The sequence below is a fragment of the Rhinopithecus roxellana genome, chromosome 5, assembly GCF_007565055.1.
Source record: "Rhinopithecus roxellana isolate Shanxi Qingling chromosome 5, ASM756505v1, whole genome shotgun sequence".
NCBI classification, from domain to species: Eukaryota; Metazoa; Chordata; class Mammalia; order Primates; family Cercopithecidae; genus Rhinopithecus; species Rhinopithecus roxellana.
Window position 1 is genome coordinate 45,685,926 of NC_044553.1, and position 19,062 is coordinate 45,704,987.

The 19,062-nt window shown below is 46.2% G+C and overlaps 1 protein-coding gene and 1 long non-coding RNA gene across 4 annotated transcripts in view; one reads left to right on the plus strand and one right to left on the minus strand.

Moving 5' to 3' along the window:
- LIPC (lipase C, hepatic type) overlaps nucleotides 1-19,062 on the plus strand; it is a 160,783-nt gene that overhangs the window by 16,490 nt on the left and 125,231 nt on the right. For all 3 annotated transcript variants that reach the window (XM_030931328.1, XM_010374257.2, XM_010374258.2), the window contains one exon: nucleotides 4,285-4,412. In XM_030931328.1, coding sequence (XP_030787188.1) covers nucleotides 4,325-4,412 — 88 coding nt within the window. In that variant the 5' untranslated portion in view covers nucleotides 4,285-4,324. The remainder of the gene's footprint in view (nucleotides 1-4,284; nucleotides 4,413-19,062) is intronic.
- LOC104670897 overlaps nucleotides 7,180-19,062 on the minus strand; it is a 65,739-nt gene continuing 53,856 nt past the window's right edge. The window contains exon 3 of the long non-coding RNA XR_749211.1: nucleotides 7,180-9,207. This is a non-coding gene — a long non-coding RNA (uncharacterized LOC104670897). The remainder of the gene's footprint in view (nucleotides 9,208-19,062) is intronic.

A 19,062-nucleotide genomic window follows, 5' to 3' on the forward strand; every position in this document is an offset into this window, starting at 1 on the left:
CCACACAAGGCTAATTTTTTGGTTTTTATGTTTATGTAGATGGGGTCTTGCTATGTTAGCCAGGCTAGTCTCAAACTCCTGGCCTCAAGTGATCCTCCTGCCTCAGCCTCCCAAAGCATTGGGATTTCAGGTGCAAGCCACTGCCCACTGCACCCAGCCTCAAATCATGGACTCTTGACTGCTAAGTATATTGCCCACAAAATAGGTCATTATAATTTATTGATCCTCTGCTATGAACCAGGCACTTGGCTGGATACCTTACACACAAATCTCTAATATTCATACCATACTTCTGTTTGTAGAGGTATTAATTTCAGTCCACAGATTCTGATGTGCAATAAATTTCTCTATTCTCTGCAACCCATCTAAATTCCTCACTCCCAACCCCTATTTTCAGGCCTTCTGGATTTCTTCTTCCCACCCCACCCCCAACCCCAGTAGTTATGCCATAGTTCTGGACCAACACAATAGCCAGGCATGGGGTGAGAGGAGTGTGACCTAGTCCTCCATCATCAGTCCACATTAGTGGCCACTGAGGGGCCCATCCTCCCATCAACATGACCTGCTGGCCCCAGACACTCACTGCTCTACCGCCCTACATCAAGCCAGGTTTATCTTTTGCCCATCTGCCAACACAGCCATTTCCTCTCTAGGTTCCTCTCTTCCAGCAGGATTTCTGGGAAGCAAGGGACTGTCCCCTCTGCTCTCAGACCCATAGACAAACCTTCCCCTTCCACACCACCTGCAAAGCCCAAAAGACTGTCTTTCTAGTGCTAGGAAGGTGAGGGGTTCCTTCTTCCTTCATATACTTTCAAGATATTTTAGCCTTTTGCTTTTCTTTGTTGGCTAGAATTCACCTGCCCACACTTCGGGAGGTCAAGGCAGGAGGATCACTTGAGCCCAGGAGTTTATGATCAGCCTGGGCAACACAGGAAGACCCTGTCTCCAAAAATAAAATAAAATAAATAAAATTCACTTGCCCTAAGTTCCTATATTTTTGGAAGAAAAAAGATTTGTAGCCTTCTCTCTACTTTGCCCCTCTTAAGTGGAAGGGGGACAGTTTGGGAGAAAAATAAGTTGATGTCTCAAAATATTATCACAGACACATGTTGTCCCCATTTTATAGGTGAGGAGATGGAACTCATTAAGGTTATATAATATTATACACAGCAAGTAGATAGGCCCCCAGCTCAGGAAACCTCATACTCTGTGAAGTCCTCCCCTCTTCCCTCCCAGGAGCCTCCATGGTCAGCTTCAAGAAAACACAACAGAGCTTGTGCATTAAAACCACCACTGGAAGTTTGGATCTGGTGATGGGGCAGGCTGGAAGAGCTTAGGTAGAGGTGAAAGCAGACACCACCCCGAAAGGAGACAGGTACCCACTCCTCCTTGTCATTTTCCAGGAGAGCCTCATAGAATTTGAGTTGGCATGAGATGATGTTAGAGGAATGTTGGGTGGTGCAAGTAAAGGAACTACAAGAGCTAGAAACAATGTTGAAGGCTTCTTCCCATGTAGAAAGTGTTCTTACCATGTAGAAAGTGGTAAGAAAGTGTACTCTGCAGAAATTTGGGGGGCAGGTGGGGGCACAGGGTTGGTATTTCAGGGGCACTTGGATTCAATGGTGTCTTTTGAAGAGTCTGTGTCCAGAATAAAATGGGGAGTTGGAGTGGTTACTGTCAGTACCCAGAGGAGAGGAGATAAGGGTGGGCACAGGGGAGAGGAGCCCGAGATGGGTAGCCAGTTGGTTTTACGTGCCAGTTTTATAGGAAAAAAAGTGGAACTTTCAGATTCTGCTTAACTGTGCAGGAGCCAGCCAAGTACCCAGGGCAGAAGTCCTTGCTCAGAAATTCTATATCTGATGGGCGCGGTGGCTCACACCTGTAATCCCAGCACTTTAGGAGGTCCAGGCGGGTAGATCACAAGGTCAGGAGCTAGAGGCCAGCCTGACCAACATGGCAAAACCCCGTCTCTACTAAAAAAACAAAAAGTAGCCAGGTGTGGTGGTACATATCAGCAGTCCCACCTACTCTAAAGTCTAAGGCACTAGAATCGCTTGAACCTGGGAGGCGGAGGTTGCAGTCAGCCGAGACTGCGCCACTGCACTCCAGCCTGGGTGACAGAGCAAGATTCCGTCTCAAAAAAAAAAAGAAAGAAAGAAAGAAAGAAAAGAAAAAGAAATTGTTTATCTGATGGCATGGTCCGCAAGCTGCAGGGCTTGGGAGGAAGGTACAGTCATAGGACAGAACACAGCTTTAGACTGGGTCAAGATCGTCCAAGTCTGCTGGTGGCTTCAGAAGACCCTTTGAATGAGGCTCGTCCAGGCAATAATTACCATGTTATCTAATTTTGCCCACTTAACATTTCCACTTGGATATCTAAGAGCCATCTCAAAGCCCCACGTGGCCCAGGCTGAATCTCTAATCTTCCCCCACCAGACCTGCTTCACTCATAGCTTTCCCTTCTTAGCTGACAGCAACCCCATTAATCTATTTGTTCAAGCTGAAAACCTGGAAGTCATCCTCAACTCCTCTCTGTCTCCCATATCTTGTATCTCAGCAGTCAGAAAATCCTGTGGGCTCTACCTTCAAAATATATCCAGCACCCATCCACCACTCCCCAGTTGCCCTGTTACCATGCTGGGCCAAGCCACCATCACCTCTCACTGCGTCACTGTAATAGCCTCCTAACAGATCTCCCCACTGCACCCTGGCTCAAACCAGAGTGATCTTTTAAAACTATAATACAAATCATATCACCCTTCTGCTCAGAGTCGCCCCCGCCATGTGTCACTGTATAAAAGTCAAAGTCCTTACCATGTCTCCCCATTCATTGGCCTCCTTACTATTCCTGGAGCACGCCAGGCATACTCCTACCTCAGGACCTTCGCACGGACTGCCCATAGCTCTCCTCCCCAAGATGTCCACAGGGGCAACTCCCTCACTTCCTTCAAACCTTTGCTCAAAGTTTAACTTCCCAATGCAATTCCCTCTAATCACTCTCCTTAAAATCCCCACCTTCTTCTCCCCAACCCCATGCTTTTCTTGTGGTGGTTCTCATTGCATTCTACCAGTCTACATAAATCTTTTTTTTTTTTTTTTTTTTTTTTGAGACAGAGTCTCTCTCTGTCGCCCAGGCTGGAGTGCAGTGGTGCGATCTCAGCTCACTGCAAGCTCCACCTCCTGGGTTCAAGCGATTCTCCTGCCTCAGCTTCCTGAGTAGCTGGGATTACAGGCACATACCTCCATGCCCAGCTAATTTTTGTATTTTTAGTAGAGATGGGGTGTCACCATGTTGGTCAGGCTGGTCTCGAACTCCTGACTTCGTGATCCGCCTGCCTTGGCCTCCCAAAGTGCTGAGATTACAGGAGTGAGCCAGTGCACCAGGCCCTAAATCTCTTCTTTATGATGTCCGTTATCCAACTCCTCCCACCTCCACTGATACATAAGGACTTGTATATCCCACATGCCTACAACAGGGCTTGGCACATAGTAGTCATGCCCAAATAAAAAAGTGTTGAACAAATGAAGAAAGTTAAAACTAGAGGCCCAAAAATATCACAAAAGCCATCTATGGTAGCCTTTTCCCTACCTGATTTTGCTGAGTGACCTTACTTTTTGTCCTCTACACAGCTGGAACATTAATGAACACAGAGGCGGAAGAAGTGTGTTTACTCTAGGATCACCTCTCAATGAGTCACTTGGCAAGGGCATCTTTGCTTCCCCATCAACTCCTTTTGACATGAGGGTGAAGGGTTTTCTGTCCCTTTCAGCTGTAGAGATGTTGCCCCACCACACTTTGACCACAAGCATCATCAATTTCACTGAACCCAACAGAAATTTGGACCCCCTGGGGGCCCTCTGCATGGCAGGGCCCTTTTCTTTTCCTTTGGGCTTAGCCTGCCATTTGAAACACCATTTTCCTGAGCCAGCATCCCCCTTGCAGCACTGTCACAGGGAGGCTTAGGAAGCCACGTGAACGCCACCTACCCCGACCTTTGGCAGAATTTCCAAACACAACACAGTAGCTTTCAATTGATTAATTTGGAACTCTGACCTTGGCCCCAAAAGGTAAGAATACATAACAAGGTATTTTATTCTCAAAATGTGTCCGGATAAGAAGCACTTCTGTAAATCGACCTTTTTAAAATAGATATAATTAGATTTGCAGTTGGGGGCAGTAAGGAAAGTGTCTGAACAGTGGATAACATGTTGAGAGGTTAATTATTAATGGGCAGTCTTCCCTAACAAAGTATCTAATAGGCATTCTGGTCTCTTTGGCTTCAGAAATTAGCAAGAAAGCCTGGACCCCGGGTGAAACGGAGAAATGGACATAAGTCCCCAGTGTTTCTCCATTCTCTTGGTTTTATGCATCTTTATCCAATCAAGTGCCCATGGACAAAGCCTGAAACCAGGTAAGAGCCTGTCTCCAGAGATGGGCGTGAACTTTTCTTTTTAAAATGTGTGTCACAAAGAATCCAGGGGTTTCTGAGTGTATGGGACAGAGCTTGCATTCAGAGCATGCCAGGTGGTTCTATACATGACCTCACAGGTCCACAGGGACACGTAGCCATTTGCAAGCAGAAATGAAATTTTAGAAAAGCATCCTGGGATTAAAAGTCTTCTAAGAGCGCCTGCAGCTAGCGGTGAAGTCTCTTGCATATCTGATAGAAACAGTCACGCTAAAAGTTATTCAGTGGCGAATGATCTGAGAGCGATTCAGACCTTCCTGAGAGTTAATGTGGCATCTAATTTGCAGCCAGGGAGCCAGGCTTGCAATGAAATGCTCTGTTGTGTTGGGGTTGTCTAATTGCCTGGCTCTCTCAGAAGAGAGGGGAGTTTATGAGAGTTCTATTTCCAGTCAGGTCTAAAGTAGAGATATCATTGCACAATTTCTAGACTTTGTTTTTCTGCCAAAGTTTTAGTCTGAGACTGAAGAATCCAACAACAGTCCTGCCTGTTTTGTTTGTAAATTCACAAACTAGATTGACGGCCAAAGACAGATCAAATGCCTGATCAGGCAGGTAGAGTGGAGCCCAGCTTCCAGGCTAATCAGTGGACCAATAAATGATGGATCAGTTAATTGAACAATTTGGCCAAACTAGACAGGTGTTTGGGACTTCGTTTTGGTACTGGTTACTGGTCAGGAGCTAGTAACGCTAAGGTAGAGTCTTAGATTTTTCTTTTCTCTGAGTCTAGGCTTGGAGAGAGCTCCAACAACTTTGAGAATTAGAAATTCACTAACAGGGGATGTATCTAAAAATTTCAGAAACTTTTTACCCTTTAAGGAAAATGTTCCTTTGTACTTGACCATAATTTTATTTCATAGGTCAGTTAATAACTGAGTAGTAGTATTAATTGTTGCCATTCGCTAAGTATTTTCTGTGCCAAGCACTATACTATTTTTGATACATCATCTCATTCCTAAAGCCACATCCAAAAATGACCCTTACATGATAATTTAGAGCCATACAGGTAAAATTGCCAGTAATCTTTATTCCCTTGGTTCACAATGATTTTGCTCAACGGCCTTTCCTGTCCTTTGCCCCAGAATGTTGTATTTGTTTGTTTACTTTTTATTGAAGTTTATAACACACTTCTAGAAAAGGGCCTGTAACATAAATCCTCCATGAATTCTCACAAACTGAACCAGTATCCCCAAAGCCTTCCTTGTGTGCCCCTTGAGACTTAACATATATGATTTTTCCTTTGGGGAGATTTTTCACTAATAGAAACACGTCAGTTGCTCTTTTGCGCCCGGCTTCTTTCGTTCAACATTAAGTTTGTGAAAGTCAACCATGCAGTTTCGTGGAGTTGAGGTTCATTCATTCTCACTGTTGTAGCATTCCACTGTGGGACCACACCACACTTCGTTTATTCATTCTACTATCGATCGGTCAGGGCTGTTTTTGCAGTGGAGCCATGGGAATTGGAAGCTGTCGGTGCTGAGGTTGAGGTTGAAGCCTGTGTCCCCCAGGCTTCTGGGTATTGTCCAGATTTTCCTTGACCAATCTCATTGTCCTGGTCAGCCTGCTTCTTTCCCCAGGGCCTGGTTTGTGCAAATGCTGAGGGAAGTGACCACTATTGCAAGAGGGTTCCTCAGGAAAGAGGATGCAAGTCAGGAGGCCTCTTGTTCTCTCGGAAGCAGAATCTCTTGGCAGAATTCTTTCTGCAATGAGTGAACCCAATCTGTGTGCATGTGGCTGGTGTGATGTCTTTCTGGGGAAACTGCAGGGAAGCCAGTGTCCTGTGGTGGAGCCCTTGTCAGGCGCGTTTCTACACCAATGGTTCTCAACAGGGGCAATTTTGCCCTCCAGGGGACACTTGGCAATGTCTGGAGACATTTTTGGTTGTTACGACCAGGGAGACAGTGCTTCCCTCCCAGCATCTAGTGGGTAGAGGCCAGGGATGCTGCTTCACATCCTGCAATGTACAGGACAGCCCTCACAACAGTGAATTATCTGGCCCAAAATATTATTAGTGCAGAGGCTGAGAAACCATGATCTACGCCAAGCTTCAACTGTCACTCATCGAACACCAGGAAGTACTCCCTCAAGGACGCTTGCTCTTTAGCCCCTCCTCCCAGCCTAATTCTTTTGAGTATTTATTATTAATGACATCTTACTAATGGAGTCACTAATGTGCTGTGCACCCAGCATGTGCCAGGCACTCCACAGACATTTTATCTCATCCTCACCATATGGTTGAGTAAGCTGGCAGTTAAGTGCCTCGCCGGCGGTCGCATAGCTGGTCAGAGCAGAGCAGGGAGAGGTACCCGCAGCCTCAATCTGTCTACTGAGGCCGCAGTGCTCTCTGTTGAGCCCACACCCAGTGATTTGACAGCCAGAGGTTTCTAGAAAAGCATTCTGCTCCGTTCCTCTCACAGAGAGGCAGATTCAGACAGTTGTTCCTTCCCTTCAGCACTAAGGGGGACTGGACAGAGTGAGCTGCTTGAAGCCCCCACGGCACATCACACTTATGCCCAGCCCCCACTGCCTGAGACCCAGGTTCCCCAGCCACTGTTGCCATGAAAGCCAACGCTGCTCCAAAGAGCAACTGCTGCTCCTAGACCCTGGCAAACCCCACCTTCAGGTACTTGGCCCACTATCAACAGGTGCCTTCTCCCTCCCCTCCACCCCAGCCTCAGCTTCCAAATCCTAGGAGCAGCTGAAAGCCATCAATTTAGTCAGTCCCTCATGAATGTCACAAGCATACATGAGCGCCTGCCATACGTAAGGCAGAGCCTGAGTACAACTCACACACTCTGTTCACACACCTTTCCTCTCTTAAAAAGCACTGAGGACCCCAAACAGTGTTTATTATGTGAGACATCAATATTTATTTCATTAGAAATGAAAACTGAGAAATCTTTAAAATCTGTTAACGCTTTTTAAAATAATAGTAAACCCTTACATGTTAACACATAAAATGTAATTTTATGAAAAATAACTTGTATTTTCCAAATAATTTTAAGTGGGGCAGAAGAGTGACATTGTTTTACAAAGAAATGTTGCAAATTTCTCTAATATCTGGCTTCACAAGACAGCTGGATTCTCTTACCTGTTTCTGTACTCAGTCTGTTGTGATGTGTTGCTTTGTTTGAAATGTAGGAAGAAAATCTGGCCTCCCATAGAGGAAAAGGGAGGACATCCTAAGGCGATCTCCCTGGGGCCTTGGCCTGCAAACTGCTGTGTTTGTGCAGTGGGCACGGTACAGCAGGAGGCTGCACAGCCAACCCCGCCTTGCAGGAATTTATGGCCAAATGGGATAGGAGTGGGGTGGGGAGGGAATAGGGGTCCATGGGACTGGGTGGAGGGAGGATGTGCCAGCAATAAAAGAGCAACTGTCCGCGGAGAATTTAAATACAAATATAACCAAAAGCTGATCTGCCTGTCATTATCACAATTCTAAAGAATGTTGGCCGGGTGCCGTGGTTCACGGCTGTAATCCCTGCACTTTGGGAGGCTGAGGTGGGTGGATCACCTGAGGTTAGGAGCTTGAAACCAGCCTGGCCAACATGGTAAAACACCATCTCTACTAAAAATACAAAACATTAGCCAAGCGTGGTGGTGGGCGCCTGTAATCCCAGCTACTTGGTAGCCTGAGGGAGAATTGCTTGAACCCGGGAGGCAGAGGTTGCAGTAAGCCGAGATTGCGCCATTGCACTACAGCCCGGGCAACAAAGCGAAACTCCGTCCCCAAAAAAAAAGAATATCAGCGATAAAGGCAAAGCTCTTTCCAGAAAAAAATGGTTTTATGGCCTAAGTTCTAAACAATCTGTGTGGTTTCTGTTGGGTTTTATGTATTAAGTATATGTAAGCTTCAAATTCATCACATTTTTATTATTTATCCTTTCATAAATATTGTGTTCTACATTGACATTAATTTGGAGAACTCCCAGTTACGCACTTGGCCCCAACATGCACAAATTCAGGGGCATGTTCTTGTTGCAAGGGTAAGTGTGCAATGGTTCAGATCCTTTGACGTCCTTATGTCTCCAACCTCAGTGGCACTTATTACTTGCTCCTGCATGTAAACAGTAGATTCGAAATAAAAAGTGACAGCGTAGTGGTTGTACAAACAAAAACCCAGAACTTGAATTACTTCAATTTTGTCATACTAGGTGACCCCTTTAAGCTTCTCATATGTGTTTAAAACTTAAAGCAATAAAACAGATTGTGAACAATGAGGTGTAGCATCTTGTTTGGTAAGTAAAAATTTGGACTCATACACAAAATATTTTTACTGTATTTGAATATCTTAAAGTTAAAATATATTTGTCTTTTTAAAAATTGTTCACTGCTTTATAACTGAAGAACAAATCGAGAAAGTCGTGATGATTGCTGATTTTTACATAAATATTACTGAAAATGCTTTTGTCTTACAGAGCAGAGGGTCATTAAAATGATCTGTTCTATGTGTCAAGTACATGAGGTATACCACTGAGTAATGTATGTAAATGTTATCAGCTAGAACACGGCATGTGATGAGGACTATGAGAGAGGAATGAGTAGAGAGGCAGAGTTTACTTCCAAGTGGAGGGAAGAAGTCTTCTAGGAGGACTAGAAGTCTTCTAGGAGTAGGGTGTTGAAGGATGATAGTATCCAGACAGAAGAGAATGAGGCTTTCCTTGTACAATAGCAGAGGTATACAGCTGATAAAGTACATGTGCTTTTCAAGCCCAAAAATACCTTTCAAAAAATACACCATCTAGGAAGGAAAAGAAAAAAAAATCCCATAGAACGGTGTTGATAGCAACACTGGTTAAACTGCAACAGACTGGAAACAAGTTGAATGCCCAAGCACAAACCACTGAAGTCGGGGACTCCAGCTATTGCTAAGCCCAACTTCAAACAGGCATTGCTTTGAATACCTACTACTAAAAGGCACAGAAACTTTTGGGGGCAATAATGATGAAGTTCAGAAATAAAAGCTTATTGCTGGCCCCCAGGCACTCACAGTTTAACACCAGCGATCTTAGCACAGGGGATGCTTTCCAAGAGTCCGCAGCCTCCTGAGATGGCGCCCAAGGCTGAGTGTATGTGCATTTTGAGTGGGGGCAGGGGTCATAACTTTCAGCAAATTATCAAAGGGATCTGTGACCTCTGAAAAAGTTCAGTAACAACTGGTCTTGTAGCTTTGAAAAACAAGGATAAGGAAATTGTATACGCAATAATGTAGGGAAAAATAACAGGACTAAAGAATCTACATGTTGAATCATAATTAGGAAAAAACTGCAGACATGTGCTGTATATTGCCAGAGATTCTAAGTGTATTTAAAGATATATAAAGGGTTTTAAGGCTTTGGAGGATTTTAAGCACTTAAATGTACAAGAAAAATAAAATAAAAAGGCCCTCATCAGCTACAGTTAGATCGGTCATCCCAAGACGAACCCTGGGAAAGGGATTTTCCACTATCCTTCCGACCTGCCACCTGCACCCAACTTTGCAGGTTCAGCCACACTCATAATCACTACCCCGGCAGGGTCTGTCAGATTTCTGACAGGCCTCCACAATTACACAGAATGTCACCCATGACTAATATTTGAGATATAGTCCAGAGATGAAAGTCATTCTTCCAAGAGTGCACATAGTTCTGGAATCAGCAGAGGGCCAGCCCCCAGCATTCTCGGGAAATTCTGTCTTTTCCGTGCAAGAGACCCTCCCATCCACGGCCAGCCTTCCTAGCCCCACAGCTGAGCATGTCTGTGATCCTGCTGAAAGGCCCACCCTGGAGAGGCGTGGGACAGCAGCCTGTCCTCCACTCTGCTTGCCTCTCACAGGGACCCAGGACGGGAACCCATATTCTTTCATTCTGAGCTGGAGAGGAAACTACAGGACTGACGGTTGAATGCATGGGGTCTGTAAGCTGACCCGAAAACATGAATCACCAAATAAGTGCGCAGCCAAAAGCCAAGAGAATCCAGTACCTGACTTTCCACAATGGCCCTCCCCCTGCCCTCCTCTCCACATCAGCTGCCACAGTGCTGTGGGCATGCTGGGTCATTGCAGGTGGCACAGCAGGGAGAGAGGCAGAGAGAGGTTGGGCCCCGAGACAGGGCAGAACAGTCCCCATTTCATCATGAGGGGCATGTCACCACCTGGGCCTCAGCTTGGGTGTCCCTGACAGCCACGGGCTCCACGCAGAACAGAGGTCACAGCAATTCTCACATCCAGGAAGGTGATGTGCGCTGGCCCCCAGGAGGGTGACCAGTTTTGAGCCGGGTGCTCTCACCCGGGAATTGGGGCCCAGCCCACCAGAGAAAAGGACTGACTAGGGGCCAATAGGACCCTCCAGATCCCTGCCTGGCAGGCTGGACTTCAGCCCCAAGGTGATACCTAGAACAAGGGGGCCGAGCCTAGTCTGTCCCGCAGCAGGTGGAGGAGCTACGGTAAGAAAGGCAGTCGGGTCTTACATTCAGGTACCTACTTGGGGTGAGAGACCAAGTCCAGTCACTCCAGCCTTGGAGGAGTCAGGGTGCCCACCTGGCTTTCCCACAGAAGGTGCGATTCCTAAACATGGTCACAAAGTAGCGCAGTGACATCTCAGCTGCTTCCGGTTCCAGGAAAGGGTTTCTGGCTCAGGAGAATGGAGCTTCTGGGTGACTGGAAGATTGAGGCTGTGGGCTAACTTCCCTTTCCTCCCCACTTAGGGCTCTATTTCCAGCATTCCTCATTTCATTTTTTCCCCAGTGGGGCCTGGCTAGGGGTGGAGAGGCATGGGGAAAAAGTGAAGAGAATGAAATGCATGGAATGGAAGTGGAAGCCTGTTTACCTACAGCATTTTCACCTCCACACGTGCAGGTTCATATTCAGGGCCTGGTGATGTCAGTTCTGGCATGGCTCTCCAGTGGACTGTCAGTGGCCCGTAAAAATAGTTCTTAGGAAGATGTGTAGGTGGCAACGCTGAGGAGTGTTTATGTTCCAACACGAAAAGCAGGCCTCATTGTGTGTGTCCTGTGATTACAACTGCGTGAAAATACATGTGTTTGAGAAAAAATGCTGGAAGAAAATGCATGAAAATGTTTATACGTCCATTGAGTTTGTATCTAAACTTTTATATCTTCCCCTCTTTATGTAACGTTATAGTATGTATATGGTATATTGACTTTCATGATTTAAATAATCAGAAAATAAAGTTACTACGAAATGATAAAATAAAGGGGTTTGACTAGATCAGTGGTCCTGGAACTGTAGTGGGCATCGAAGCACCTAAAAGGCTGTTTTTCTATTTGTTTGCTTTTCCCGAGACAGAGTCTTGCTCTATCGCCCAGGCTGGAGTGCAGTGGCGTGATCTCAGCTCGCTGCAACCTCCACATCCCAGGTTCAAGCAATTCTCCTGCCTCAGCCTCCAAAGTAGCCGGGATTATAGGTGCACGCCACCATACCTGGCTATTTTTTGTATTTTTTGTAGAGACAGGGTTTCACCGTGTTGGCCAGCTGGTCTCGAACCCTTGACCTCATGATCTGCCCTCCTCAGCCTCCCAAAGTACTGGGATTACAGGCATGAGCCACTGCCCCAGGCCAGGGCTTATTAAAATAAGATTCTGGGGCCCTAACTACAGAGTTGCTAATTCAGTGAGCCTGGGGTAGACTTGGATATTTGCGTTTCTCATCAGTTCCCAAATGCTGCTGCTGGCGTGGGGACCACAGACAAACACTAGAAAAAAAACAGAAAAACCAAGACTTGAACCTAGGTTACTGACTTCCAGGCTAGGGTGCTTCCTACAGAAACAACATGAGGCTACCAGGCAAACTTCACTTCATTTCTAACTCTCGAGGGGGGAAGGGGTGAGAATCAACATCTATTGCTCCCAGACACTGACCTCTTCCCCAGTAGCTACAACCCCAATAATATTTAAAACCCCAAGATATTTGTGAAAATGTATTCATCCAAAATAAAATATCTACATGCTAAAAAGAAAGCAGTCCTTGAAATGAAGAAAAATTCCCAAGCCGAGCATTACTTGTAATTGGTAGAAAAATAATCACTGCAAAAGCTAATTAACCATCCACCCTGAGCCGCTCCTTGGCAGGCCTGAAAATACAATCAAGAAAATTCTTTTCCTATGAGTGGGGCGTTATCAAAGCTAGGCATAGCCTATGAGTTATCCATTGACTAGGACTGGCCTTTCCATGACTGCCAAAAACTTTCCAGTAACAAATGTTCCAGCTTTCTTGTCCCAAGAGAAGCCAAAGTGGTAAGAAAATAAACTGCTTTATACTGAAACATAACACGATCAACAGCAGCTGTGACAGCATTTATTAAACTGTCCGCTGTGTACCAGGCCCCATCGTCAGCAGGAAAGTGTATCCCTGAGGATACAAAAATGAAAAAGTGTGCATCCATTCACCAAGGACTTCCCACTGTGCCAGGGTCTCTAGTCTCTTATGGGATTGTGTGGGGCAGGGAGGTTGGAGGTTGGGAGAGGGGCGTAATTTCAACACAATGCAATTAGTTTGTAAATACCATTGCGTACAAAATGTTACAAGAGCCCTGAGGCAGAAGAGGTTAGCTGAGAAGCCTTTACAGAGGAGGTGATATCTGAGTTGAATCTTGAAGTTTCCTTCAAGAAGTGGAAGGACCCTGTAAGCAGAGGGAAAAAGAGTGAACCAGCCTTGCTTGACTCGGAGACTGGAAAAGGGAGAGGGAAGTTGGGAAGTCTTGAGTTTTGGGGGAGGCCCTGGATGGGCTACATAAAAAGAAGTGGCCAGAGGGAAGGACCGCAAGAGCTATCCTCAGAAATGTTGTCCTCCTCCTGGAGGCAGGGCAGACCACTGATGAGGGCGGTGTTTTAAAAAGGCTGCCTTTCCCAGACGGGTTGATAGCCTTATCTCAGGCTGGCTAAAATCCTGACCACTCCCTGATAGAGAGCAAGGTTCCCAGCAGACAAGGGCAGGGGTGGGGCCCAGCAGGGACCAGTTTTGCAAACTCACCTGGCCCTGCACCCACATAGACTCAGCTCTTCCTCCAAGGCAGGCCTCAACCTCGGGCAAGTCTCTTTGAAGTTTTCTTATGAATTGCTATACTTAACACTAAATCATGGAAAAGATTATCACCCATGAAAACTGAAGCAGGAGCACATAACCAAAGCTTAATATGAATCTTCCATCTTAAAAATACCTTATTCTATGTCTGAAAAGAGAGCCATTTGGAAATTCCACGTCATACTGTCTTACAGACTTATAGCAATTTCAACTTTAAAAATTCATTCCCACCTGCATTATATCACTTGATTCTTGCAATAGCCCTGTAAAGAATATTGGGTAGGAATTCTTATTCCCGTTTTAGAGACTTAAACATTCACTATCAGCGGACCATGAGGAACACAGCTGACATCAATTGCAAGTTAGTTTCTGTGGTTTACTGCAGCAAGGGAGAGCTCACTCCAGACTTGGGCTTGTGCTGGATGAGTCTAAGGAAGGGTTGGAAAGCAAGGGGAATTCTGGATTGGATTCTGTCAAAAAGGAGGCCAATTCAATGATTTGGCATCATAATAATCTCATAGTTAATTATCACTAATTATTATTTAATGTAATCAATAAATGATCTAGCAGATGGGAAGATGAAAACAGGGCTGAGCTGGCATTGATACAGGAGCGCAAGTCACTCCTGTTAGTCAGAAGAGGGAAATGTTTAGTGATGTTTTTGGATTTTGGAGTGGCCTCCTCCCTGTCTTGATGCAAACACAGATGTGGAGGGTCTGTGCTGCACATGTTTCTATTCTGTGGGCATTGTCTCCATTCACTTGTGAGTATTATGGTCTGGCTGATGGCAGATCTGGTTTTTATTGTTGTGTTGTGTTTTTGTGTTGTCTCTCCCAAAGGAACGTGGGAAATGCCTTTAAGGTCTCTTAATACCTATGCCCTAGCTGCACAGCTTTGGGTGACGCCTTTTACCTCCTTACCTCTGATTTCAGGAGTAATAGCGTCCCTTCCACACTGACATTCTGGTTGTGAATGGGACTGATTATAACGGTCATCGTGGTGCCAGGAGATCTGCAGTGGTGACCTCCCCTGGTATCAGCTATTTAAATGTTATCAGAAAAGAGAAATGTGGAAACAAAATTCTGTCCATTTTAAGCATGTGACCTTTTACCCTAACTGAACCTTGACTCATTTGCCTCAAGCAACGCAAAGTTTCCCAGACACCAGAAGAACAAAGACGGGATTCTGTAAGAACAGCTCAAGCAATCAATTGCCCAGTTCTTGCCATTTCTTGCCCAGTACTGTCTTATTCAGCGCCAGACATGCAGCAGTGTTTGATCGAGTGCTGACGATGAAAAGGGATATCTGATGGCTGTTTGGAAGAAAATTCTTACATTTCTTGAATTGAGCTAAGATGTATAGATTGAGCTAAGATGTATAGAAAAATAGAAACCACTACTTTTAAGAATGTGCCAAGTTCTTTGCTATTTTCTATTGCCTATTTATGTCAATTAATCCACGAAAACACCCTGTGAGATAGGTATTACCCCACTTTGCAGATGGGGAAATTGTGGCTAAGAGGGTTAAAGAAACTCTCCTTAGACCACTCAGCTAATAATCTCTCATGGTGTCGCTGAAATGTGGGCTTGCCTGAAGGGCAAAGAGGAAGCAGCAGCCTCCCAAGGTCCTGTGATTCTCACTGATGCTTACTTCTAGAGGTTCTGGAGTCCCTCTCAGAGCCCATATGGGTATCTTAGCCTTCAAAGGTATCTCATTTGGTTTTGGGGATTGTTTTTGGCTTTTCTGAGTCTCGCTCTGTTGCCCAGGCTGGAGTGCAGTGGTGTGATCTCAGCTTACAGCAATTCCCGCTCCCAGGGTTCAAGCAATTCTCCTGCCTCAGCTTCCCAAGTAGCTGGGATTACAGGCATGCACTGCCACGTCCAGCTAATTTTTGTGTTTTTGATATAGTCGGGGTTTCTCCATGTTGGCCAGGCTGGTCTTGAACTCCTGCCTCAAGTGATCCGCCTGCCTTGGCCTCCCAAATTGCTGGGATTACAGGCATGAGCCACTGTGCCTTGTCGAGGTATCCCATTTGAATAGGGGAGCCTGGGACATATTCTGAACCTCTGGGTCTGGCCACTTTTTATCATAAGTTTCTGCTCACCTTACACAACTGGGAGTGATGGGCAGGAGCAGCCTCCGTGGCCCAAAGGGAAAAACCTCTGGACAAAGCCCTGGACCCCTCACATCTCAGTCTCCGTCACTGCCCCTGGCTACCCAAAGTCAAGCCCAGAAACACAGATGTGAGCACAAACCCAGGCAGCCCAGAGAAAGGCACAACCCTGTGATGTCAAGCCTGAAAATTCTGGGCTACTTTTAAGGTCACCAGGGATATTTCGAAAGAGCTGAAGCTTTTTCCTCTATCCAAGAATCCTCTAGCTTCCAGGTCGTTTTTATGAGCTGAAGAGGACCCTCCATGGCTCCTCGGTGCCTTGGTAATATCAAGACAACACCTGAGAAAGCTCCTTTCACGCAAATCTCTGTCTCACGCATCTGGGAAGACACCACCAAGCAGGCTTTGTGTGAGCAACATGGCTGTTTATTTCACCTGGGTGCAGGTGGACTGAGTCCAAAAAATGAGTCAGCAAAGGGTGGTGGATTATCATTAGTTCTTATAGGTTTTGGGATAGGCGGCGGAGTTAGGAGCAATGTTTTGCAGGCAGTGGGTGGATCTCACAAAGTACATTCTCAAGGGTAGGGAGAATTACAAAGAACCTTCTTAAGGGTAGGGGAGATTACAAAGTACATGGATCAGTTAGGGTGGGGCAGAAACAAATTGCAATGGTGGAATGTCATCAGTTAAGGCTATTTTCACTTCTTTTGTGGATCTTCGTTTGCTTCAGGACATCTGGATATATACGTGCAGGTCACAGGGGATATGATGGCTTAGCTTGGGCTCAGAGGCCTGACAATCTCCTTCCTGCCTGCGACACAGGTCTAGGAATTATTCCACAGTTGGGCACTCTTGGTGTATTATTGTGCATGCCCCGGCCCCCACCTTTGTGTCACATACAGGGACTCCCCTTCCTGAGGTTAATGATCGGAAAGGTGTTAAAGCAGGAAGAACTGCAAGAAGGCACTCATGAGTGAGCCTATCCACTCATTCCTGGGAGATAACCAAACCACCAATTGTCATTTGGCTCTCCATACTCAGAGGGTGGTTTCTGGATGTCAGAGATTTCGCCACACACCAGCTCTGTGCCAGGCCTTGTGCTGGGACCCCAACATGGTCACTCAACATTCACACAGTCTAGCAGTCTGTCAGGACTGCCAGGATGAAGGACCACAGACTGGGGGTCCTCAACAGAAATGTATTTTCTCACAGTTCTGGAAGCGAGAAGTCCGAGGTCAAGGGATCAGCAGGGTGGGTTTCTTCTGAGGTCTGTCTCCTTGTCTTCTGATGGCTGCGTCTCTTCCGTCTGCACACAGTCTTCTATGTTTCTGTGTCCAATCTCTTCTTTTTATAAAGACCCCAGTCATATTGGAGTAAGGCCCACCCCAGTGACCTTATTTCACCTGAATCACCTCTTTGAAGACTCTGGCTCCAAAAGCAGTCACGTTCTGAGGTAGAGGGTTACAACTTCAATGTATGAATCTGAGGTAACACAAAATTCAGCCCATAACACCCAGCAAACACTTTTCTAGGCCCTGCTGTGACCCGGGTCCTGGGCTTGGCACTGGGAATACAGGGGACACTGCAAATCTCTTTGTTCTATTTGACCTTCCACAACTCTCCGGGAGGCTTCCGAGTTAGAAAAGAGGCTTACAAATACACAGGAGATTGGAAAGTGAGTAGTAAGTCCACACCAGGCCCAAACAGGGGTCGTGTGCTGAGAGGGTACAGGAAGCAGCAGCCCTGCTGAGACACACAGGAGCCTGCTGGCCAGCCGCTAGCGGAGTGGGAGAGGGAGTGGGGGCTCAGGGAGCCTGGGCTGGGGAGGGGCATCTGCCCTCTTCAACAGAGTGACTGGGACTTTCTGGCAGCATGAGCAATAACTGGCAGGAGACCAAGAAGTCGCCGTTTAGCTGGCTCATGTGCAAGTGAGTGACAAAACTCACCCTCCGGCTCGGCACATCAACTCTGAGTGGATGTGCTCAGTGTGGACCCCACACCTGCTCCCTCTGACTTTGAGAGGTGTTTCTCCCATACAGGCTGGCTTTAGCCAGGGGGTTACCTAGACTCGCCCAGACCTCAGAAGAGGGGAAAGGGTCAAGGCCGGCGGCCACTTTCTCATCATGTGCCTGCCTCCCTTCCTTCACCCCATCAAGCCCAAATAGAAGGGTGGGATGATGGTTGGTGCCTGAGGACAGAGCTGGGGCTGGGAGGATAAACTCCTGGGCTCCTGTTCATGACTGGGCTACAAGATCCCGGCATAAACAGGGGATCCTGGAACAGGGGAAATAAACCATGGGTCCCGGAGACTCTGGGTGGGAAAAGAGACCCAGATTTGGAGTCGAAAGGCCTGGGCCTGAGTCCCAGCTCTATCACTTCCCAGCACGTGGCCTTAAACAAATCACTCAAGGCCTGCAGACCTGAGTCAGTCATTAGTAAAGAGAAGATTACTATTATAGAGACCCCACTGGGCTGTTTTGAGGGTGAAATGAGACCACGTAAGTGAATGCACTTTGAAACTATCCGTTGCTGGTCACGAAACTAACACGTGTAGGCATCTATTTACTAGTCATATAATACTCACCGGATTCATGTACTACTCCCAGTGTTTTTCTCTACTTTTTATTACAGAAGTGTTCAACTACAGAAAGAAGTCTAAAGGATGATACAATGAATTTCCATATTCCCTCCAGATAGACTCAATAACTGTTTGCATTTTGGTATATTTGCTTTATCTCTATGTGCATATTTATATGTGTGTGACGTGTAAAATCAGTTGAGACAAGACGGGGAAGGAAGAGAGAAAGACACACACATATATATCCCATATGAAAGTTGTGGACATCATGATACTTCAATTCTAAATATTTATATGCTAGTATTTCTTTTTTTTTTTTTTTTTTTTTGAGATGGAGTCTCACTGTGTCACCCATGCTGGAGTACAGTGGCATGATCTGGCTCACTGAAACCTCCACCTCCAGGGTTCAAGCGACTGTCATGCCTCAGCCTCCTGAGTAGCTGGAATTAATGCCTCTTACTAAGGACATTCTCCTACATAGCCCCAGTAAACACCACACCTCAGAAAATTAAAAACAATTTTATACTATCCAATATCCACACCTTACTCCAGTTTCCCCAATTGTCCCAAGATAGTTGTTTATAGAGTTTTTCAGACAGAGATCCACTCAAGATCCTCCTGTTGCCCTGTTTGTTGGGCCTCTGCCATGTCTCCCCAGTGTCTGAGGCTATGAGCATCTCGGTTACTTGGTGCCAATGCTCACAGTCATCTGTGCTGCCCACTGTCCCATGGCCCCTTGCAGACCTCTCTCCCATGGCGCTGGCTCCTTGCACTCAGCTATCTGCTTACACACCTCTCTCCCTGCTGGAGGATAAGCACCCCAAGGGCAGCGGCCAGTCTTAGCTCAGCTACTGTTGTTTCCCCAGAACCCACACACGCCTGGCAT